Source organism: Xyrauchen texanus, chromosome 18 (genome assembly GCF_025860055.1).
Source record: "Xyrauchen texanus isolate HMW12.3.18 chromosome 18, RBS_HiC_50CHRs, whole genome shotgun sequence".
NCBI classification, from domain to species: Eukaryota; Metazoa; Chordata; class Actinopteri; order Cypriniformes; family Catostomidae; genus Xyrauchen; species Xyrauchen texanus.
The window spans coordinates 8,221,039-8,234,380 of record NC_068293.1 but is presented as its reverse complement, the minus strand read 5'-3'; the positions used below and the strand labels follow the sequence as shown (position 1 = coordinate 8,234,380).

Sequence of the window (13,342 nt, the reverse complement as noted above, 5' to 3'; positions counted from 1 at the left end):
AGGGTCAAATGCAAATCTGTCTCAAAGCACCTCTCAGTTGGCTGTATGTAGTGAATATACGAGTAACCAAATAATTGGCTAGATGCATAGTATGTTTTTTTTTTTCCTGTAACAAATACTTGAGTAGGACTTGTGAGGAGCTGTCAAAGAAAGTAAACAATGTTCTCTCTGAAAGTGGGTGAGCTTTTTTTGTTGCTCATGCGATTGAGTTTAGGAACTGCAGAATCAGTGCAGTGGAGAGACGTTACCATGAAACTGTCCTCCCTTTATGAGGCTCTCACATGTTAATGAGGACGGGGTTCAGTACAGGGACAGACGATTTGTTTTATGTTTTTCAGTGATACAGGATCACTGTGACAAGCAAAACACTTCCTTGCCTGAAGTTTTCCATTCAGCCATTTCACATTCAAAATGAACAAAAACAAAATCCAGATCCAAACGCTTATGCTGGTTAAACGAATGACAATTCATTGTGGCTGTCAAGCTCAGAAAAACACATATAAATATAGTAAACGCTGTATTTCTGTTTGTTGTTTGGGATAGGACTTTCTGTTTTTCCTAGCAATGGCTGATTCTGTTTGGTGCCACTGATGGTGGTGCACTTAACCTTTAAACATTTTGACATTAAGTAAATTCGCCTTCCTGCTTCAATGTGTCGTTTGTTATTTTCAGTAATTGGGGACAGTCTGAAGGTGGCTCCAGCCATACCCAAACCAACAGTGTCTGAGGGAGAATCTGTGGAGCTTCACTGCAACGCTACACGAGGCTTTACAGAGCACACTTTCCTCTCAGTCACCTGGTCTATCAGAAAAGGGAAGAACCCATTAGTGGAAATCTTGACATTTGGACCAGATGATAAGATCGTAGTAGGGAGCAACTATGTCCAGCGTAACTCAGACAATGGGCTTCAGCTGGACCTTCGTGGAGGGGGCTTTTATGGACTGGTCCTGAAAGGAGTACAGCCAACAGACCAAGGAGAATACGCATGTACGGCCCGCGAGTGGGTGAGGCAGGGTGAAGGAAGAAACTGGCAGAAGATTCTGGAAAGGACTGAGGAAATGGGAAAGGTCGTGGTTACGCCCACAGGTGAGTCACATCTCATTCCACTATATTGAGGAAATCATTTTCAGCACTAGCGAGAGCTTTAATCCAATATATTAATGGACACTGAAGACACCATTACCTGAAACACGATTATATAGGGATGCATTAAAAACATTAAAAGCTGGTATTTATCAAAGGCATCACTATTTTACATGCCATGACCAATATTGTCATTGATTACAATGACTAGAAAAACAATATATTTTAAAGGAATTGTTTGCCCTAAAATGTTAATTCTGTCAACATTTACTCATCCTTGTGTTGCTCCAAACATGAATAACATTGTTTCTGGGAAAACAAAAGGAAAAATATGTAATCTTTGTCTTTTTGCCATATAATGAAAGTGCATAGTTACTATAAAAGCCAAAAAGTATAGTCAGTGCCACTTGTGCATTATTATCAAAGTCTGAAGCCATATGATCACTTTGTGGGATGATTAAACAGAATTTTAAGTCTTTATTCACTCTCAAATCAAATTATTGATCAACAACTGCGACAGTAACATTAAACCTCATTTAAGTTATTCATGTGTCACCATATTTGATTTGTGCTATGTTTACGGAAGTTAATCAGTGTTAATATATTCAGATGTAATGTAGGTTTTATATGACGTGTGGCTTCTATAACATCCTCATAGCTCTGACGTTTGAAAGGTTAATATAAAAATCTGTTTCTCTATTGAGAAAGTAAATGGGATTTATTCTCTGGTTTTTGCTCTGTAGTGAGCAACTGATGCTCTGTTTTTGTTTAATGGTGCATTCTGGGAATTTCCAGTGAGCAAACATTTCAGTGCACTGGAACGATTTTTGACAATGAATGGGACAGCCCTAGAAATGGCTAACTCCCTGTAACTACACTTCCCAGTAAATAGACTTCAGAAAGAAAAACAAATGAAGTACATGCAGGTGATGTTGGGTTATGTTAGTGGTTACATATTACTATATAAATAGTAAAAGTGTGTATGTAAAATTATTGAGTCTACAACCCCAACTCCACAAAAGAAAAGTTATGGAAAATGCTAATAAAAACACAAATTAGTGATTTGTAAATTCTATTCACCCTGTGCTTTGTTGAAAGCAGTACAGCAATACATTATTTTGTTTTACCATGTGAATTAAAAAAAAATTAAATGTACTTTCTTTTCAAATCACATGACTGCAACACATTCCAACAAAGCAGAGGAAGCGACCATTTAGGACCAGTAACAATCTGACGAGATGAAATAACAAGTTGATGTGAAACTGAAGAGGTTAAAAAGGTGATTGGGCAATTTTGTCATATTTATAGTCAGGGGTTAAACTGTCTCGTGCCGCTCTCGAAAATGCTGGCTCTACCAGCATCCGCAACTGAATGGGAGAAGCATGATGTTCTTGAAATGTTCTTGAAATATTTTTGAACAAGTACACTTGCTAAATAGAGATGGAATGTGTGAAATGGATTAAACAAAAACCGTATCGGAGAATACAAGAAATGGAATGGATTGACGAAGCATTTTATTTTTTTAATTGAAGGTGCCGGAATGCCGTTCCGGACCGTACCGGTTCAATTTAACCGCTGGTTATAAGGAGCCTCCGAAAAAGCCTAATCTTTCAAGAGCAAGGATGGGTTAATCTAGCGTTTTGTGAACAATGTTCCCCCAAGACAAATTGAAAGGATTTTGGCCATTTCACCCTCTGTAGTGCACAATTTAATTAAAAGATTCAAGGAATCGGGTGAAATCTAGGTGCGTAAAGGGCAAAGCCGAAACCACTTCTGAATCCCTCAGATGTCACTGTCTTAACCATATGCGTCTGTAATGGATATTATGGCTCGGGAATACTTCTGTAAGCTTTTGTAAGTCGACATCATTCGCCGCTGCATCCACAGATGCAAGTTAAGACTTTACTCTGCAAAGCAGAAGCCCTACATCAACACTGACTTGAAGTGATGCCTACTTCTCTGGGCTCAGTCTCAATTTAGATGGAAAGTAGAACAGTGGAATCGTATTTTGTGCTCCAAGTCCACATTTAAAAAAACAGCTGACGTGTTCTCCGGGACAAAGAAGAAAAGGACCATCCAAGCTGTGATCAGCGTCAGATCCAAAAGCCAGTGTCTGTCATGGTATGGGGGTGTGTCAGTGCCATCTGTGAGGGCACCTTTAATGCAGAAAGAAATTTACAAATTTTGGAGCAACATACTGTATGCTGCCATCCAGATGCCATCTTTTTCAAGGACATCCCTGTATTTACATGCTGTTTTTGGAATTTGAGTTTTGACATTAAAAATGAGAAGCAGAAATGGAAACAAGATTTGAACTTTTGTAGAGGAACTTCAATGGTGATACTTCTGTATGAAGTTTCTCTCCACTTAAACACCACAGTGCTGTGGTTGTCTTGGTTACAGACCTCTCTTTTCATTTACACTGTGATGTGTAAGATAAATTGTTGCCTGTAGACAAAAAAAAGAGACAATGGCTCTTTGATAGTCCCTGCTGTAATTATGAAGAATTAGGAACAATGACACCAAAGTCTAAGGGATTTCTAGACCTTTGTTGTGACCTTTAAATTGAGATTTATTAAAAGCACTCTTGCCTACCCAAGTTCTTTCATGAGGCTCTCACTCCAGTAAACAAATTCATTTTTTATCTCAGCTTGATGTTGTGAAGAGTTCTCTCAAATATTGGATACTTTCCAAGAATGCCTGGTCAGAATAGCATACTTTCATACTATTTCTGTAGCGTTTGGTATGTGTACTGTGCCTATTATGCAAACTTTCTGATTACACAAATGATTTGCTAAACTGTGCCGTTTACAGCTAGGTAATGCATCCCACAATGAACCGCACTTAATTTGATCTTTCACTTTCAGTGTGATGAATGAACACAAAGTAATTATGTCCACACTTTTTTTTTTTTTAATGGAACCACCAAGAGTTGAGGCATTTGAACACAAAATTTTATTTAAAAAAATTATACAAAATTAGGAAAAGATAAATAAAAAATTTGATTCTATAAATATTGCTAACTGGATGTCACTCTTTGAAATAAACATGCAACGTGATAACAAGCTAAAAAGCTACTGTTATAAACTGTTAGGTTATTGCTGCATTCTGTTTTATAGACTATTTTTAATATACAGTAGTAGGTAGTGTACTGTAAGTGCTTCGACTAAATAACTTTCTGTATCAAGAAAGTACTTCCATTTTTGAGTGCAATTATGTATCAAATATGTTAGTTTTGTTGTTTTGTATGCAAATATGTTAGTGAATGGTCTGCAGGAGGTTTGTAGACTACACGAAAGCTATTGTTCTATTCCTAACACAGCCACTGTCTCCATATCTTTGTACATCATCCAAGTCTATTTTAATGGTTACCCTTCTGATACATTTCAGCCCAGTCTCTGGTGGTTGCCGTGGAGAAGAATGCTACACTCAACGTGGAGGACACCCTGAATCTGACCTGCAAAGTGTCTGCTAATAGCCTGCCCTCTCTCAGTATGGAAGTGATGTGGCTGGTCAGATCAGTCGATGGCTCCGGCAGCCCACGGGTTCTGATCCATATAGGACGTGATGGGCTCTTACAGAATGGGTCAGAAGCTGTGGGTGTGAGCAGAGTCAATGCAGGAAACTTCCGACTGCTCCTTCACAAGGTAGAGCTCTCGGATTCTGGACTGTACTCCTGCCTTGTCAAGGCCTGGCTTCCACAGGGCAATGGAAGATGGTACCAGGCAGCGGAGAAAACATCTGACCCAGTACAAGTTCTGGTGACCCATCTAGGTAAGAGAGAGTCATATTTACAATATTATCCCCTATTCTACTTTTTTCTTTATTTTAGCACAGTGGCACAGGTTTTGCATCAAGAACCAGATTTTATGTTGGACATTATGTGGCAACCATTTCATGTGGCAACAGTTAATGTCCTTTGGGTCATATTTTCTTTTACCTTGCATAGTTGTGTTCATGGTTTTCGAGAGTGAATGTATGTCATGCAACCTGTCCATGTTGGCTTCTCACGTGGAACAGATTAATTTGTGCAAAATACCGTAGTTTTATTAAACGCACAAGCCTTCGATTTCATCAACAAAACATCTCCCTTTTAAAACCCACTGTTAAAGCATATCTCAATTTGTCCCTCCTTTCCTTTCATTTTCTTTGTCTAGTTGTTGTTTAATTTATCACACTTATTAATTTTTTCCTCTTTCTTCCCTTTATCCAGCAACACTGGATACTGGGTGGAGATCTCTTTTACTATCACCTTGCTCTGTCAAAGACGGTTCTACTTAATTCAGGTCCTTTTAAACAGGCAGTGGTTGCTATTCAGAAAGGCCTGACTCTGCAGAATTTCCCTGCGCGCCATCACATCAACTCTTGTACAACATCAAATTTAGAGTCTGTGCAATAAAGAGTCTTAAGGCTTCAAGTTACACTACACCTTTACAATGCAGATGATAAGCACAGCTGGGAATTTATTTTTATCAGAATAATGATTTTTTTAAATGTTATGGCATTCGATTCTGTTAATGGATCTAGAGTGTCTGCATTCTTCTGCATTGGAACACTGTACTGAAATATTTGGACAGACTTTCCTGCAAAATGTGCCATGGTGTTGTGCACATGTAAAGTTACAAGCATGCAGTTTAAATTTAATGATATTTAATTATGAGAGGAAAAGACTGGGCAGCACGTCGTCTTCATTGTTGTTGCAGTTGCTTGCAGCACAACTATTGTAGTTAGGTTTGTGAACATAGCCATGATCCAGCTCTTTTGAATGATTTGGTCAAAAAGACATGATCTCTGACAAAGTCGTTAAACATATTCAAACAGTCATCTCAAGTCATTACTTTCATGATTTCCAACTATATTGATTTTAGAATGGTTTCTGTGTATTGTGCACTTATATGGTAAGACACTTAAATCAGTGGAACTACTGCCTTGTTGTTCATATAACAATACGTAGTTAATTATCCACTTTCATAACAGATATTTCTTGTAATAAACAGTACTTCAATTACAAAAAAAGTCAACAAAATTGGTATTGGGCAGAATTATTAAGGAACTGGATTCATTAAAGGAACAGTAAGGGTGCAATACATGTGAAGCTCAATCAACAGCATTTGTGGCATAATATTGATTGCCACAAAATTCATTTGGACTTGTCTCTTCTTAAAAAAGGTTTTGCAAAGTTTGCTGCTTCAGTATTTGTAGATTATTTTTTCACATGTTTCTATGGTATACTGGAAAACAATGAAAATTGTTTCTAAAGTTTTAAAGGCTTTTATTGGCAAAAACACTCAATATATGCAGAGTCAATATTTACAGTGTTGGCCCTTGTTCTTCATAACCTCTGTAATTTGCTCTGGCATGCTGGATATCAGCTTCTGGGCCAAATCCTGACTGATGGCGATCCATTCTTGCCTTATTAGTGCTCTGAGTTGATCACAATTTGTGGGCTTCTGCTTGTCCACTCGCCTTTTGAGGATTGACTGGCCACGGATCCAAAATTTCAATGTAATGATCTCCAAGCCACTTCATTATCACTCTTGCCTTGTAACGTGGTGCGCCATCATGCTGGAAAATGCACCGTTCATCACGAAATTGCTCCTGGATCGTTGGGAGAAGTTGCTCTTGCAGGACGTTTTGATACCATTCTTTATTCATGGCAGTGTTTTTGGGCAGAATTGTGAAAGAGCCCACTCCCTTGGGTGAAAAGCAACCCCACACATGGATGGTCTCGGGATGCTTCACTGTTGGCACGACACAGGACTCATGGTACCGTTCACCTTTTCTTCTCCGGATTTATCGATTTTCCAGATATCCCAAACAGTCAGAAAAAAGAGAAAATATCTTTGCACCAGCCTTGTGCTGTCCAATCCTTGTAATTTCTGCAGAATTTCAGTCTGTCCTTGATGTTTTTCTTGGAGAGAAGTGGCTTCTTTGCTGCCTTTCTTGAGGCCAGGCCATTGTCCAAAAGTCTTCGCCTCACTGTGCGTGCAGATGCACTCACACCAACCTGCTGCCACTATTGACCAAGCTCTGCACTGGTGGTGACAAAATTCTGTAGCAGACTCCTCAGGAGGATATGGTCCTGGTGCTTGCTGGACACTCTGGGACATCCTGAAGCCTTCTTCACTGCAGTTGAACCTCTCTCCTTGAAGTTCTTTATGATCCAGTAAATGGTTCTTTCAGGTGCAATAATCTTTGCAGCAATTTCCTTTCATGTGAGGCCATTTTCATGCAAAGTCTTTCTTTAGAGGAAATTATTGCTAGCAAGAACACAATGTTTGGAAGCACTTCTTCCCACCTTTTATAGCAATCAGTCTGCTCTTATAATCCAATCAGAATGATAGTGATTTCAACTGACTAGTACTCATTCACACTTTCCCAGGTGCTGCTGATATGATTAGTAAAATGATGTTAGTTGGTCATTTTGTGCCAGGGCCAAAAAACAGTGAAATTTGGGTTTTTGTGATGAAAGTAAAATATTTTGGCTAATGAAGCTTTTTGTAATTATTTAAAATGCATCTGATCACTCTGCACAATAATCTAGAAACAATGTGAATCACACCACAACAACTGAAGCAGAAAACTTTGAGAAACACAACATTTATTTCACTGCCAATACTTTTGGTCATGGCTGTACAATGGAAGGGAATCTGTAAACATTAAAATGCTCTTTAAGTATAGCCACAAGACGTAAACAATATATGTGTTAACATGATTTTACTGGGATAAAATTGCTTACTTTCCTTTTGTGTAAATTGATATTACATTTTATAACTTTGTCGACGTAATGTTGTAGACCCACAAGCCCTAAAATGACTGTTAAAAACATAAATTTAAACAGCTTTACAGCTTTTAATAATGAGTTTTAGTAGAAGAATGAAGTGCTTTTATAAAATGATGTGCTTCACATATCTGCTTTTAAACCCTCCAAAAACAGTGAGGCACTTACAGTTCATCTCCATTGTAAGTGCCTCACTGTAACCTCCAAATGTAAGAGACGAGTTTAAATAATTTTTGTGGTAATCAAAATTATGCCACAAATGCTTTCGATTGAGCTTAACTTGTTGCGAGAAATGAGAAAATATGAAATTATACATGATGTTCTGCTTTGTGTTTTTGCTCTATATGTATGTGTGTGCAGTTGACCCCAGAGGCTTGCCACACGCCTCAGGGTATGCATGGCTGTTAATTATTGCAGTCTGTTGCTCTTCTGTTAATTCCTCTTTTTGATGTTCTGTATTTCGAGGAGCATGCTTATTTTTCGTGAGTTGAGTGGGTCAGCTCTATAAGTAGTAAACCGTCTGGGTCATGTTCCTTTATCACTCCGGTGTACCCAGTTTCACCACCTCTGTCATAAGAGCCTTGTCGTCACTTTACTATTGGCTGTTCTTTGTCTCATGAAGAATATAAATAACATGCTTGCTGTAATAAACGTTGAGTAGATTGAATATAGACACTGTGTGTGTTGTGGTTCCTTCTATTTCCTTCGCAAAGTCTTCAGAGACACAGATTCACGACTGCACCTCACTGGGCACGAACATAGAAAGACAGGTCCGGGGAATTGGAGGTTGCGACTAGATCTAATATATTCCTACCACTTGTATTGAACCCAGAATATTCCTTTTAGTGAAATGTGAATCCGAGTCTGTGTCGTTAAATTCCTCACAACGCCCATCTCGACTTCATTTTAACCTTCTTGACTTTTTGAACGAACTAAACTATATTTCCAATATACTGGAGAAAATCTGCCATAAATCTTTTGCGAGTAGGGAATCTTCTAATTGGTCACTCATCTCTGATTTCAGGCCATTTGCATTAAAAAAGGAAAGAGAACATTTTAGAGAATTTCTGGAACAAGCAATCCCTCATGTTTTGTTTATATGTCTAACTTAACCACAAGGCAGTTTGAGTCGGTTGGTTTGCCGTGGGTCCTGCCATTAGGATCTGATATTATCTGTGACCCTCTTACCGGCTTCCAAAAAGCCATGTAACAGCGTGTGAGGGCTGTTTGAAGATTACCAAGCAAACAGAGTGGCTGCCCTTTCTCTGTACATTTAACCCTTCAAATACCCTCTTATAACCTGGTGTTTTAGAAAGTACTGTGGATATTATAAAGAAAGTTTTGATTCACTCAAAACACTGAAATTTTGTTGATACTGAAATTTTATTTCTCTTCTTTTTTTTTTTTACTTCTGATTAAGTAATTTCATCAAATATCTCAGCAATTGCCTTTCCAGACTGTGCATCCAATTTCCTTGTTTAGTCCTGTGTTGAAGTAATTTATGTCGGCTTGTCGGTGCATAGTTCACTGTGGGGCCAGGGGAGATGGATAATCTCTGTCTGCATGAATGATATATCAAGTTATCTTCCTGTTGTTTCATTATTTATCAGTTAACTCTGTTGTTGTTTCATGTGTGGATTAGGGCTAGGCTGTATGATGGTGCAAATGTGTAGAAATTGGTAGAGATTTTGGTATACTGGTTTATACCTCACTACCATGTCCCAAACAAGTCAAGGAAGGAATAACTTGTTTTCAAGTGTACAAAGCTGAGTTTAGTTGTTAAAGGAACATTCTGGCTTCAGAAGTATCCTTTTCATAACATTATTAGTGTTTTGAGTTTATAACAAGTGGTACATAATTTATCTTTTGCTTTGTCCATCAAGTTTCAAATACAGAAATACTTTCATTTGTAAAGTATTTAATTCACTGGATTATCCAAAAATATGCATTGCCACATGATTATTACATATATATAAACCATATATGGTTATATTTCCAGCTAATGCATTCCTATTGTGATGAAATATACCGTTACTGTAATATAAAATGACTTTTGGTCTTACAGTCTGCCCCTAATGTGAATACACTGTCACTTTTAAAGAAGAGATTTGGGAATATTTATTACTTGGCTTCGTTATGAGAGGACATGTTTCTAAGTGACAGCAGAAGTGTCCTCCATTCAATGTTGTTTCTTTGGAGTGTCTCCATTTAGCTCTCTTGAGGCCCAGTTTCTAAGGCATTCCTCTCTCTCTCCTTAATGGCTTATTGTAAAACATTACATCTAAGAGTTCTGTCTCTGTTCAATAATGAATCTCTTTATTAAGTGCGGTCATCATGCAAAAGAGCTGTCTTTGCTGCTCAATTTTTTCTTGTTAGCCGCTGGTGATGGAGGCATTTCAAGGAGCTCTGTGCAACATGTATTTTTGAAGTCTTCTCCCTCAACGTTAAATGTTAATAAGTGTTTTGCATACTCTAACTGCGCTGTGAATTCAGCTTGGGGAATTTCCATGGTGCAAAATATTCAAAGCTCTGCCGTGCAGTGTTGCTTGATACATTTATATTCTTCTTTGTATGGTCTAATAATGTTGTCATTAAAAGATATCTCTGTGTAAAGAGTGAAAATGAAATGTTAAACTTTATTTTTATTTTTGAGGACACCGGCTTTATTAAAGAGCCCCTAGAGCAATGGTTTCCATCCTTTTTTCCTTGAAGTGCCTCTTCATTACTATATACTTCTCCATGCTTTCTGGCAAAACAGATGCCAACAGGAAAACTTGAAGGCATCAGTAACTAAGGGAAGTGGGGCTTTTGTATCATATCTCATTTCTCACTGTGTTTGAGGGAGTGCTATCATCCAAGGCCGTGAGAAATGCAAAAATAGTGCAAAAGTACAACTGATAAAAAAAGATTTTTGGATCGTGCATTCTTTACCATGCGGCGGGATTTTGCATAACCGCAATAGACACGATAATTTAACATTTCTGATGGTCTTCTTATAATGCGTTAAAATGTCAACAATGCATGCAGTTCTGGCACCAATAACCATGCCACGCTCAAAATTGCTTAAATCACCTTTCTTTCTCATTCTGACATTCAGTTTGGAGTTCAGGAGATTGTCTTGACCAGGACCACACCCCTAAATGCATTGAAGCAACTGCCATGTGATTGGTTGATTAGATAATTGCATTAATGAGAAATTGAACAGGTGTTCCTAATAATCCTTTAGGTGAGTGTATTTGATGCGCTTCATCGTCATGCAGTTTTGTAAAGAAGCTCTGGTCGGTTGAGTGACATTTCATGAAGTTTTGCTACAGTTGCCAAGGTGCCAAGTCTTTGCGCATTTTATTTATATTGAGATATTGTGTCGAGTTATACCACGTTGAGTTGGACGAGGAAGCTGACATGCTGTCTTACTGGTATTGCACATTTTATTGATCTTTGACCGCATCAAAGTGCACAAGGTTCCATATCCCCCCTGTGACTTTGGGATTGTTTTTTTTTTGCATGCCCCCTCAATAAATTTTTTTGTTCCCTCAAAATACGTGTTACATTCCCTCGCAACGAGGTTCGCGTTCCCTTGCAACGAGGTTTGCGTTTTATCTCGCAATAATTTTTGCATTCCCTTGCAATAGGTTTGACAGTTGACAAGCCTCTGACCCGTATGTTGTCTTGTGAATCCAGCGCTGTGGCAAGGAGTCATTATGGACACGAGCATATGGAAATTTCCAGTTTTCTGTCCTCCCACAATGATAGCTACTCTTGCCATTTTGCTGATACTTAATTCATTATAATAGCAATCAATGCAGATGTACTGTCTAAAGAAACAGTACATCAGAAAGTTGGTTCTAATGATAAGATTTCCAAAAAATATCCAATTTGGGTGAAATAAAGCCTTAGAGGAAGTGAATGAGTATTATCTTATACTGGTCCGTTAAATATAAGAAGTAGAGGAACTGGTTAAGCCTCTGTTAATGGTAAGCATCACTCCAAGCTCTTTGTCTTTTAGACTAGAGTAATTCAAATAGAACTATGGAAGTGTGTTTGTTCCAACCATAGTAACAGGTGCCTCTTCTCAAAACACACAACAGCTGCCTACAATATATGTCTGAGTCACTGCAGTGGCTGAGTGAGCTGGCCTGGTGTCAAGTATACAAAGCCAGACCTGTGTGTGTTCAAGCATGTCATAGCCTGAACAATGACAGCTGTAAATTGAGAGAATGTGCACCCTTGCCCTTCCTCCACAGAGTCACAACGCGTATCACAATGTCAGTGATTTGCAGTGACAAAATGCCCGGAAGTCATTTATCGTCAATGTGCGGTGGCGAATTCAGATGAGTGACAGTAACCGTTGGCAATGCAACCAAGTTCAACCTTATGCAAATAAGCAGTATTGTGATATGGTAGCGTCCAGAAGGAGAGCAGACAGTGATCTGTCACCTGAGACATTTGAACATAGCGGTCGAGTAGGAGTGTGCACTGGAAAAACAGGATTGCAAATTCCAGTTATTTATTTGTTGTCAGTGTGAACGGGACTTATGACTAATACTATGGTCAGAGGTCAAATGTATCCCTCAACTGTCACCAGGGCTGGGTGGTAAAGCTTAAACAATTATACCTTTTTATGATTTTTGTTTTTACATTTTTCATTGCAATAACAAACATTGTTTTTTGAGTACGCCCCCTGTCTTAATTTTTATTTTCTGCAATGTATTTCAGCAAAAGATGCCTGTATCCATCTATATTGCTGTTCACTGTATTTCTCCGCTACGGTCTACTGTCATTAAAATAACAGTGTTTGCAGCTCTACTTTGTGGCGTCACATGTTGTGGGCCGGGGGAGAGAGGCAATGTGTCCATAGCGTGAAAGGGCATAAATGAAGCATGATCAGTGCTAGAGAAATATATTCAAGTATATAAGGCTGAAAGATCATTGCTATCTGAACACTTGAGGTGTACACAGCTCCATTGTTTTGTCGCGCTGCTAACCTTAAGTGTAGAAATGGTGAGATGGGGCAACTGCTGCCATGATATATTGCTGTCCGGATGAAACCAATCCGTGGTCTGGACCCAGACCGCTGTCTGCTAATTGCTATTTATAATTATATTTATTTATTTATATATATATAACACAAAATCCTTCATGTGTTAAGTATAAAAGCTAAAAAGCTTAATTTGGTACATATAGAGCATGTCAATGGTGTAAAGTCTCAAGTCATCAAGTCTCTGGTGAATTTTTAGCATGTTATTGGTAGAGCCTGACCAATATGGGATTTTTGAGACTATACAGATTTTAGCGAGGGAAAATTCACAGATTACCGGTATGGTGGCGGGAGAGTTAATTTTTGAGCTGGAATGAAAACAGACCTTATCTATGTGGATTGTGCATTTTGAACTGATATGACTATGCAAATATATTCAGAAGGCTGCTTTCTTAAAAAAACATTTAATCAAAGAATATTTGACATTATTATTATTATAA

At 38.3% G+C, this 13,342-nt stretch overlaps 1 protein-coding gene across 1 annotated transcript in view; it reads left to right on the top strand.

The window, feature by feature from the left end:
* LOC127659277 (prostaglandin F2 receptor negative regulator-like) overlaps positions 1-13,342 on the top strand; it is a 43,965-nt gene that overhangs the window by 9,930 nt on the left and 20,693 nt on the right. The window contains exons 3-4 of the mRNA XM_052149024.1: positions 673-1,086; positions 4,474-4,857. Coding sequence (XP_052004984.1) covers positions 673-1,086; positions 4,474-4,857 — 798 coding nt within the window. The remainder of the gene's footprint in view (positions 1-672; positions 1,087-4,473; positions 4,858-13,342) is intronic.